This window comes from Crotalus tigris, unplaced genomic scaffold (assembly GCF_016545835.1).
Source record: "Crotalus tigris isolate CLP2741 ecotype Arizona unplaced genomic scaffold, ASM1654583v1 scf7180000023622.256236, whole genome shotgun sequence".
Taxonomy (NCBI): Eukaryota; Metazoa; Chordata; class Lepidosauria; order Squamata; family Viperidae; genus Crotalus; species Crotalus tigris.
In genome coordinates this window covers 26,050-37,480 of record NW_024100085.1, presented here as the reverse complement: position 1 = coordinate 37,480, position 11,431 = coordinate 26,050, and the positions used below count along the sequence as shown (strand labels likewise).

General features: G+C 37.1%; 1 protein-coding gene across 1 annotated transcript in view; it reads right to left on the bottom strand.

Annotated features, from left to right (window-relative positions):
• Positions 1-977: 977 nt before the first annotated feature.
• The window catches only part of LOC120297481 (vomeronasal type-2 receptor 26-like), a 35,818-nt gene continuing 25,364 nt past the window's right edge, over positions 978-11,431 (bottom strand). Inside the window, exons 2-5 of the mRNA XM_039320142.1 lie at positions 7,453-7,692; positions 4,912-5,769; positions 4,761-4,822; positions 978-1,929 (exon numbers count right to left, since the gene is read on the bottom strand). Coding sequence (XP_039176076.1) covers positions 978-1,929; positions 4,761-4,822; positions 4,912-5,769; positions 7,453-7,692 — 2,112 coding nt within the window. The remainder of the gene's footprint in view (positions 1,930-4,760; positions 4,823-4,911; positions 5,770-7,452; positions 7,693-11,431) is intronic.

Here is an 11,431-nt window from a genome sequence, read left to right as displayed (position 1 = left end):
GAGTTCAGTCCTAGGCAGCAACAGATGTTTCTCTATCAGGACACAAGGCGAAAATATCTGCTGTGAACTCCATGTAGGCATCAGGAAGGGCATCTGGCCAGTAAATGCTCAGTTCCATTGTCATCCCAATAAAAGAGATTACAGGGTTGTAAAAAGAAAACAAAACAAAACACCTCCCCCCAAAAACCTAGGCTTTCCCATTCCTAGCAAGCTTCTTAACCATTATACTAACTTGACTTATTCTGCATTCTTTTTTAAATTATGATTTTTATAAATGTTAGAAATCCAGACTTTTGGCAGCCTCAATTACCTTAATATTCCTCCTTGAGATTTTGATTGCAATCTCTGTTGCCCTCATATGCATCAAATAAATGAACATACTTTTGGAAATGCAGGTATATATAGCCAGATCTGGGTAAGGACTCTTATTCAAATTAATCAATCAAAAATCCACAGGTCTGCAGGCATGTAGATGGTCCAGATTCTATATTTCTGCAGTCACCTGTTAGACATCCTCACAATCTGAACAAACCTGAACTTCTTTTGTATTTTGATGCTCTTGGACTTCTGTACCCACCACTGAAACATGAATCACTCAGATTAGTCTTTTTCTTTTGGTTTACTAGAAGATTGTTTAACAATATTTCCTGTTTACACTTTTCAAAATTTTCTTCAGGAACCATAATTGCTAAGTATTGTGACTCATTGAATCTTGCAGCTTCAGGGGGCAGGACAGTTCAACATTTAAAGCTGTCAAAATCAAGTTTGTTCATATGTTGGGATAGACTTTATCTCTATAATGCTTTAATTATTAAACCATAGGCATTATAGAATGGAAAGACATAGAAAATTATACATTTTATTATTACACTAATACACAACCATTTCATTTTCAAAAGCACTTAAGGCACATATTATTGCTGGCAACAATCACTGATCTAAATCCAATTGTGTACATCAAGATTGATTCCTTTAACTCATTTTATGATGTTTTTTTGCATGAGTTGTTGCCTGTTATTCAGCTCAGGCCTTATCAAGATGATGTAAACTTTGGGGGAGAAAATGAGGACCAATAATCCAGCACTTGAGGCTAAGATGGAGAAGATCTCCACAGCCACCATGTATTTCCCTTTGGTGCTTTGGTAGGCTGGAACAAAAGAAATCCAAACACTACAAAAGAGCAGCATGCTGAGAGTGATAAATTTGGCTTCATTGAAACTGTCTGGAAGGTTCCTTCCAAGAAAAGCCACTGAAAAGCTGATCATAGCCAAGAGACCAATGAAACGCAGGACACAATAAAACATGACAGGGGAGCCTTCATTGCACTCCAGGACCATTTCTGTAGGCAGAGAGTACATATCAAGATCTGGGAAGGGAGCAGAGCTCACTAGCCATACAGTACAAAGACTGGTTTGAATGAAAGAGCAGGAAAGCACTATAAAAAGTGCCAGTCTTTTCCCCACCCATGACTTCATCTGGGAGCCTGGCCTGGTGGCCATGAAAGCTAGAACTACAGTGAGGGTTTTGGCCACCACACAAGAAACCGCCACAGAAAAGATGATGCCAAAAGCAGTTTGGCGAAGCAGACAGGTTGTCATCTGAGGCTGACCAATGAAAAGTAAAGAACAGAGAAAGGAAAGCAGAAGGGAGACTAGGAGGATGTAGCTGAGATCCTGGTTGTTGGCCTTGACTATGGGAGTATCCTTATGCTGAATGAAGACCGCGAGGACCAGAGCTGTACTGGAGGAAAATAAAAGAGCAAAAATGGTCAAGGTGATCCCCAAAGGTTCATGGAAAGATAGAAAGCTGATCTCTTTTGGGATGCACTGATCCTGAGTTTTGCTGGGATAATGATCCTCTGGACACTGGTAGCAAAATTCCAAGTCTGAAAAGATAAAACCAAATCTCTTTATTTGGACTGTGGTGTATCTAATCAAGATAGAAAAAACAGCTTAGTGCATAATCTGAGCTACAAAGAAAATTGCACGTTTCTTAAATAATTGTGTTTTTATGAGATATTATGCAGAGGCCAACATCAATTTGTTTGTTGTTCACTCATTCAATTTATAGGCACCCTTCCTTCAGAAACTCTGGGCAACATATCTGCACTGGATCCTGGAAGTGCTTCTAGCATCCACACAAAGGAAAAGGCCAATTTCTATTCAACATGATTTTTATATGATAATGTCTGAACATTCCCGCCTGATTCCAAATTCAAATGCAGTCCATGAGATCCTTACCCATTTGAACTGAAACTTTTCCTCTTGGGCATGGAAAGCAATTGTAACAACAAAATGGCTTCCCTTCCTTCTTGGTCTTGCTGTGACCTTTATGACAGGGATCATTGCACAAAGACAGAGGCTGTGCCTGGGTACAAGGAGAAACAGACAAGACAGAATCCTTAATTGTTGGTTTGGTACTGGGATAGTCACTGGGATATAGGTTTTTGTGTTCTATAATCTCCCAGGATTTGAAATGAACACCTAAGAACCATCATTAAAAAGGCACAACAAAGAATGTTCTTTCTGCATCAACTCAGAAGTTCATATTGCCCCAGGAGCTGTTGATACAGTTCAACAGAGGAATTACTGAATATGTCATTTGTACTTCTATAATTGTCTGGTTTTATAAAGCAATCTAACAGGACAGGTACAGACTTCAGTGGATAGTTAGGTCTGCAGAAAAAAAAATTGTAACCAACCTGCCTTCCATAGAAGACCAGTATATTGCATGGGTCAGAAGGAGGCCTGAGAAAATAACTGGCCATACAACTATTTTCATTATCTGCATCATGAACAGTGATGGACCCCAAGTATATACAGAAAATACCTGGCTAAATTTCCTTGGGCACTTAATAGAATCAGCATTAACACTGAACACTTGTCCTTTGGGAGCTCTGAGATCAAATCTTCCCACTTTGACTCGATGTAGACTTAGGTTTGGGAATGTGACCCAATTGATAATATCAAATCCTGCTTCCAGGTTCCCATTTTCATCAAAGGAAATGATTTCCCCAACACTATTGTTAAATGAGACCTTTCTTAGATAGTGATGGAACTAAACTAAGCATAAAAATAAAACAAAATGCATTAGAAAAATAGTACAAATGATAATAGAAGGTGAGAATATTTCACCAAGTATACCCAAAGATGCTTTTTCATGAGGCAACTTACTTTCTTGTTCTTCTAGGGCACAGAAAAACAAGAAAGACATGAAAAAGCATCTTTGGCACAAGTATGACATGGATGACTAAGAATCTCCATAGACATTCACAAAATATAATTAGTCTTGTACCCAAACTATCAGTAATCATGATCAAACAATCTAGGTGCTTGTTATTGAATTATTTATAATAAGCCTATAATATAAACAAAATATACACTTAAGGTAAGTTTATCATTACTTCCAAGAAGCCAATTAATTACATTAAAAAAATGAACCATTAACCAAACCAAAAAGCAAATTCAAGCATCTTGATATTTGTCCCAGTGACCCACTCAAATGGGGAAAAAAAAGAGAAATAAAATTTTTTACATCTTCTTTTCATCATTGGAATGGCCTCTACTATTCCTTACTCTGACTTGGGAGCCTACCAATACAAGTTAGTCGTCTCATACATGTTTTTTTCTCTCTCTCCTATTGTACTTCCTGTTAATAGTGTTATAGAGAATTGTATGCCTTTGGACCTGATAACATACCAAGTTGAGTAATAAAGTTAATGTTGAGACTTTGGAAAAAGTTCAGAGAAGAGCAACTTAAATGACCAAAGGCCTGGAAACTAAAACATATGAAGAACGGCTGCAGGATTTGGGTTTGGCTAGTCTAAAGAAAAGAAGAAACAAGGGTGACATGATAGCAGTATTCCAATATTTGAGGGGCTACCACAAAGAAGAGAGGGTCAAATTATTCTCCAGAGCACCGGGGGGCAGGACAAGAAACAATGGTTGGAAACTGATCAAAGAGAGAAGCAACCTGGAATTAAGGAGAAACTTCCTAACAGTGAGAACAATTAATCAATGGAACAGTTTGCCTTCAGAAATTGTGGGTGCTCCATCACTGGAGGTTTTTATGAAGAGACGAGAGAGTCATTTGTCTGAAATGATATAGATTCTCCTGTTGGAGCAGGAGGCTGGATTAGAAGACCTCCATGGTTCTATTCTATTCTATTCTATTCTATTCTATTCTATTCTATTCTATTCTATTCTATTCTATTCTATTCTACTCTATTCTATTCTATTCTATTGAGGCTGAAGAGTTTTATGGAAGCATACAAGTATTTCCTACAATGGGAATCTGATATGAGCAATGATTACAAAGTATTATAATGTAATAAATCATTATATGTGTATGTCTAAGAAAAGCAAAAGGAAAGGAGCTGAGATTAGCAGTCAGATCAATAATTAAAAAGGCAACAAATCAATCCTTAATTTTCCTTTTGACCCCTGCTGCCCCTTTGTGTTGAATAGAACATGAAATATTGAAAAATCATTTCTACTGGATGTAGATCTGCAGACTCTCTAAATCCATCATAATAACATTTTCTAAACAATGACAACTATGAAATAATGGGATCTAGGACAACTTGCCATGGCCACCTCACAGTAGCCAATTCACCACAATCAACTTGCCACGGCCAATTTGCTGTGGAACAACTTAACACAAGATAACTGTGCTCTAGACCTGTTCCTCTTTTAAAATTATTAGTAATACTATTAGTAATGTTATTAATATTATTATTAGTAATATTATAGTTATCTCACATTGAGTTGTGATGGCAAATTGGCAGTTGTGAGTTGGTTATGGTGAGTTGGCCCATTCGACTCTAAAAACATACAAAAATATCAACTTACTAGAGAATTGGCTTATGTAGATATGATTGTCCAATTTCTACTTGCGTAATCAGGACATTACCTGCCACAGTTGTTGCTTCAAGATCTTCTTCTGTCCTTCTTCTGACATAGTTCTATATTTGAACTTTAATGAAGTCATGGACTGCAATACGTGGGACACAGCATAAACTGCATTGTAAATGCTATAGCTATGGGATGTTATTCTCATGTCAAAAACAGACCTAGGAAGAGCCTCTAGCTTTTCCTCCCCACTGCAGTGATTCCAAACAATCTCCTCTTCCAAGGATGTTGAAAAGGAACAAAGAAAGGCTTGTTTCCAAAAGTCCTTAATAAAACCATCTGTGGTTTCCATATTAGGGTTTCTCTTCTGAAGAAAATTTTGGAAACCCACCACATCCTGAGAATGAATTGCAAAGATTAGGGTACCATGAAGAATATCTAGATCCCAAGTTTGTTGAAAAGGAACAGAAGTGAATTCCATTTGTGCAGTCATTATCCAGACTTTGCCCGCTTTCATTGGTATGTTTTCAAGTTCTGAAATTTGGGGAAACATTCTCAAAAAGATTGTAGTGTGAATTTCACCATGTAAGAACACAACATTGGCTGTGCTACTAATTATCAATTGGTATGTTTTGACCCATGATTCTATCATTTCATGAATGCCAGTTTTAAAATACAAGGTTGGCAATGGTTCTATAAAATCAAAGCAGACACCTCCCTGGGAAAATTTGGGAAGTTCATTCTGTACAAACCTTAGGCCATTGTCATCATGTATAAAAATGACACCAATCCAGGTCCATCTGAAAAGCAAAAGCAACTGAAGCATCCCCATATACTGTTGGTTTCTATTAGGGAACATCCATTGGAAAAAGGCTTGTTGGGATGGGTCATTAATCAAAGGAGAAGAACCATATCCAAGCTATAAAGAAAGGAAAGATTAAGTAGGTAGAATGAATAAGGTAAAATTTTAATGTATGAATGGTGGGTATTCATCTAACATTCTGAAACTGAATCAAGAATCAAACATTGTACGACCAAGTTCCATTAGAATGGAACTTCACTTTTCTTTATTTTTTAAGATATAGTGGGTGTTTTTCATTTGATTCATGTTATCAGTTTGTAAGAATCATTCATACTGAATTGTGAAAATAAATATGTGCAAAAAAATTGAAAAACACGGGGAGACAATTTACCCAAGATCACCAATTAGAAAGCAGATTCTGGCCATTACAATCTCCCTGGGTCAAAGCATTATAGATGATACTTCCTCTTGAGTAAACTGCAGAAATGGATTATTTTTTGCTGTTAGCTCAAGAGTTGAGCTGTCAGCAGTCCTGGGATTCCATCTATGCTCCTAACTGAGGTGGAGCCAACACAGACAGTAAACCCTGCTTTTCCCACTTTGGGAAGTAACTATTTTATAGATGGTTTCAAGGTTAAACAAAATTGAGGAATAAAACAGATTTTAAGGTTGAGAAGAAAATAAAATATTTGGGTATTACTATGACAAATATGAATTGTATGTTATTTTATAATAACTGTGTTGAGACATGGAACAAAATTTAAAAAGATATGTGATTAAGATGAATGTTTTATCTAGAATGTTATTTTTGTTTCAGACAATATCTATTTTGATGACTAGTGTACTATTTAATTACTAGCAGAAATTTATGTTTAAGTTTGTATGGCAGGGGAAAATCACTGAGTTAAATACATTTTACTACAAATTGCAAAGGAAAAAGGAAGTTTATGGGATAACCAGATTTGAAATTATATTTTTCTTCCTGCTATTTATCTTAGATGAAATAGTGGTTGTTGCTAAGAAATAGAAGACTGCTGGAGTTAGAAGGACATGATCTGACATTTGGGTAGCTTGGAATTCTATGGTATGGTAAAGCTAAGGTTAATGTATATTTCAGAAATTGTTATGTCAGGCAGACCATTCTTACAATATGGAATAAATATAAATTTGGGTTGTTCCTGTTAACACCAAAAATAGAAGAAAACTTACAAGAGCAACTGCAATAGCATTAGCACTTAGACTTATATACCACTTCACAGTGCTTTACAGCCTTCTCTAAGTGGTTTACAGAGTCAGCATATTGCCCCCAATAATCTGGATCCTCATTTTACTGATCTCGGAAGGATGGAAGGCTGAGTCAACCTTGAGCCGGTCAGGATCGAACCCCTGGCAGTCAGCAGAATCAGCCTGAAATACTGCATTCTAACCATTGCGCCACCATGGCTCAAGATAAATAAGAAGACATCAAGACATCAAATAAGAAGGTATCAATCCTTGATTGTTACAATAATTGAGAATTTTATCCAGGAGTTAAAAAAAGGGAGCTAGGAATCAGGGGTAATCAAGAGTTTTCAATTCATTTGTGAGATAGGAAGTGGAAAGGTATATATTCTATTTGATAAGCAAAGGAATTAAGTATAGATGCTGTGAATTCTGGGTTAGGCTAGCATTTAAACAATGAATTATTACCTGTTTGATGATGACACATTCTTTGTCCCAAATTGATAAAAATTCTTACTGAACAATAAAAAAGAGTTCTACATGTCTTGTTCAGTTCTACATGTCTTGTTCAGATCTTACCTGTGGTATCTTATAGATGCTCAGAATGGTTGCCATGAAAAGACATGCCTTGGAGTTTGGTCCTCCAATGACAGCCACAGTAATACCTTGGACATCACATTTATAGTTTGGAATGAACTTGTCCCGTGTAGACAGAAGCTCCAGTGAAGCAAGATAAGTTAAGCTTCCAGTGAAGTAGTCATTATAAATGTTGAAACCCAGGGAGACATTATTCAGCATCTGGATATTCTCATTGATCTCCTTCACAGCAAAGACAAAAGCCAAGATGTGTCACAAATCTGCAATGAGATTTAACTGTACCATTGGATTGTCTCAAGTTAAGTTTAAGGGTTGCTAGATTCCTATTCTTCTAAATTTAGATCATCTGCCTTTTCCATAGCAGTCTGTTCCTGTGGAGCATCCTGTCCTCTGAAATCTAGTAGGTCCTCATCCCAGTAACTTTCTAGAAGACCATAAAGAGCTGGTTCACACCACCACTGGAATAAGGTGAGGAGACAGCTGGAAGAGGATGTGGTTGGCCTCATCAGAGGAGACGGAATTTGATGCCAGTTGGTTTTTTTTTTTGTGTATGTGTTTATTGTTTTTTTAATGTTTTGGTTTTATATCACTGCCCTGAGCTGCTCAGAGTTGTACTGTTTTCATGGGAGGCCACATCAGTTTAATGAATATATAAATATTAGTGGATCATAAGTTATCTGGACAGCTGTTATGAAATACAGGCTCAAATATTTTTAAGTTGAAAATGAGAGTGCACCAATTACCCAAATGATGGGTAATTGCCAAAATAGTACTTTTTATCTCAAAATGTTTGTACAAAAAATGCATATATTTCAGTGAAGTGTATCTAACCATGCCTATCAGGGTGTTGATTCCCAAAAACATTCAACTAGAATGCTAATTTTCATTTCTAACAAGAGAACATTTCTGAAAGAAAATAGCATGTGATCTTGGGTGCACATAGTGTGATGGTAAAAGGTCCCCTCCTTGTAGACCTGAAACTATATTCATTACCAAACCTGTGGGATGCTCCCCAGACATATGATCTGTGTAAAATGCCCTTGTAAGAAAACATTTGCCTCAAGTTGAATTCATTCTGAATGGTGACAAGGAGAAAACTCAGTCAGGTACCTGTGGCCCAGATTGTTATTTCTATTCACTGACAATAACTCAGAGATAGTATAGTTAGCATATTAACTTAGTAAGAAGGAACAAATAATAATATGGTCACACAAATGGGTTTATTGGACAACCATTTGTCTGAAATGGTATAGGATTTCCTGTCTGAGCAGGGGACTGAACTAGAAGACCTCCAAGGTCCCATCCAACTATTCTATTCTATTCTATTCTATTCTATTCTATTCTATTCTATTCTATTCTATTCTATTCTATTCTATTCCGCTCCGCTCCGTTCCATTCCATTCCACTCCACTCCACTCCACTCCACTCCACTCCACTCCATTCCATTCCATTCCATTTTATTCTATTCTATTCTATTCTATTTAAAATATCCCAACATTTCTTTGTTTTGCTTCTGCCTTTCTTTGCCTTTCAATGCAGTAGACCAAAGGTATATAAGCCCTGGCTCTCGTTTTGCTCTTGGGTGCTTAACAAAGTATCAAAGCTTTGCTTGAATTCAGTATATACTATATTATTGCTTGTAGGCATGCAAATAAACTTATGCATCTTCAGAGTGATTTGATTGCCTTAGGTATGCCTGGATTTGGTCACAATAAAGGAAAATGTTATACCAACTACATATTATTGCAAGAAACATGATTTAGCCATGGATGTTATGCCTTTATAATAGACATTTTACATTTCAGTTCAGTTGAATATCCTAGTTTTGGCACATGAACTAACAATTAGTTTAACAGGCCATCAAGAATTCTAAAGAAGTTCATCTTCTCTACCACACAATAACAAAATCCCATCATGATATTTGTGGAATTATATCTTTGCAATCTCTCTGTTCTTCAGATTAGTTATTAGCTATTAAATATGTTCAGTTATCTTTAATTTTGCAGTTCATAATGAAAGATGGCTATTTTTCTAAGAGAAATAAGTTTAGCCTCAATTCTCTTTTGCTACCAAGAAAGCAAAATGAAAAATTCTCATGAAATTTATTACAAGTATACAGAAGAACTACAGTACTATGACAATAATAATAACACAACATGAAATGGGTAGGTAGTGGAATCAGTCTCAGTAATTTCCATCCATTTAACTTGTCACTTTGCTCAGGAATGTTACTTAAAATGGTCAGAATGTGTTCATAGAACACGCTAAACTGGATAAAAATTCTGATCCATTGAAATTTAATTTGTACTATATCCCTTAATGCTTATGATTGAAAAGTCATGCTTGCTCTTATTGCCTAAGCCTAGGGAGAGACCCACTGCCTGAAATATTTGGTTTAAGATACCAATTGCTTACATGAGGTCATCAAAGAGTTCAGAAGCAGGATGCCTTTCAAAGTTGAGAGGGTTGGAAAACCTGTAGCTCTGTGAACTAATGTCAGCTATGATAACATCTCCTGACTGGTAATACTTATGATTGATTTTCCGAGGGTCACTGATTATGCATTTAGCAACTGGAACATAACACACTGCTGAAGGAAGCAGCATGACAAATGAAAGAATAAAGATCATTATCTCTCATTCACATCTTCTCCTTAACATCAAGTCATCTTTTCCTTTACAATCGTTCAAGCGTTGGTGTTCTGTTGTGCTCTTCTAGCATGTCCAAGAATGTCAGCTTCATCAATAATTCAGGAGTCCCAGATGCTTTAAAATCCCTGCCATGAAAGTTCCAGTGGAGTTTAACAGTATTTAACAGTATTCCTTAATCTTAGTTCACTGTTTAGCTAGCTACTACCAGAAAATCTCTTCTCACCTGGAGGAATTCTCCAAGTAATCAGCATCAATTGGATAATTATGGGGAATATATCCTTCTACTCGTCATTAGATGTCCACGTAGCAGAGGAAAACAATTCCCCCACCTACAGCTTCAGCAAAAAATTTTTTTCTAAAAAAATGTTTCAAAAGTACGAAGCAAGCAAGATGGCAAAATTGATGGTGTGATACAAGCCCCCAATTAATATCTTAGATGCAAGAAATACTGTCTGTTAACTGTAGGTTGTACTGTTTACTTGTTTATTTCCTGCCTATATTAATATTACAAATAGCTCAAGACAGTAAACATATCCAACACACCTTCCTCCTCCTATATTCCCCACAACAAAAAACTCTGTGTGGTGAGTTGGGCTGAGAGAGAATGGCTGGCCCTCACTCAGCTGGTTTCCATGGCTAAGGTGGGACACACTTCCCACTTTCTAGCCTAACTTCCTATACAGAACCCAAAATAAAATTGCTCAAGACACCATGATAGGTCTGCATTGCTTGTTGATGTTGCTTTCAACTATTAGAAAGGACTGTATCTAGCACTATAAACCCTTTGGGTTGATCTGGGTGCAATTACTAATACAATTCCTGTCTTACGTATTGTGAAGGCACTGTCATTGAACATAGATATTTCCTGTTGTATCCTGAGCCTGCAAAAGCAGGCTCAGGATGTTGCATAGGTTCTGGGCACTCCAAAAGCTGCCCAGGACCAGACTGAGCGGCGCCGGCCTTCTACGCATACGCAAGGCACAAAAACGCTCTGTTACTTTGTTTGCCGTTGTCCAAGTCTCTGGACACATAAAGAGGCCTGCGTGCCTTTTGCCATTGTTCGGGTGTTGTTGGTTGAAGAATAAAGAGCTGTTAAACTTCACCATGTTTATTCATCATTTGCAAGTGAACAAAGTACTTAACACTGGCAACGAGGATGGGATCCTTTGCAAACTAAAGAGAAAGTTTTAAGGACTTACCCAGGAAGTCCTGAAGAGGGAAGACGGCGTCTGAATCAGCGTCCCAGCCTGCCAGTATAGCATTGCTGGAGGGTGAGCTCAGCTAAAGGACCCTTTCCCCAAACAGAAGTT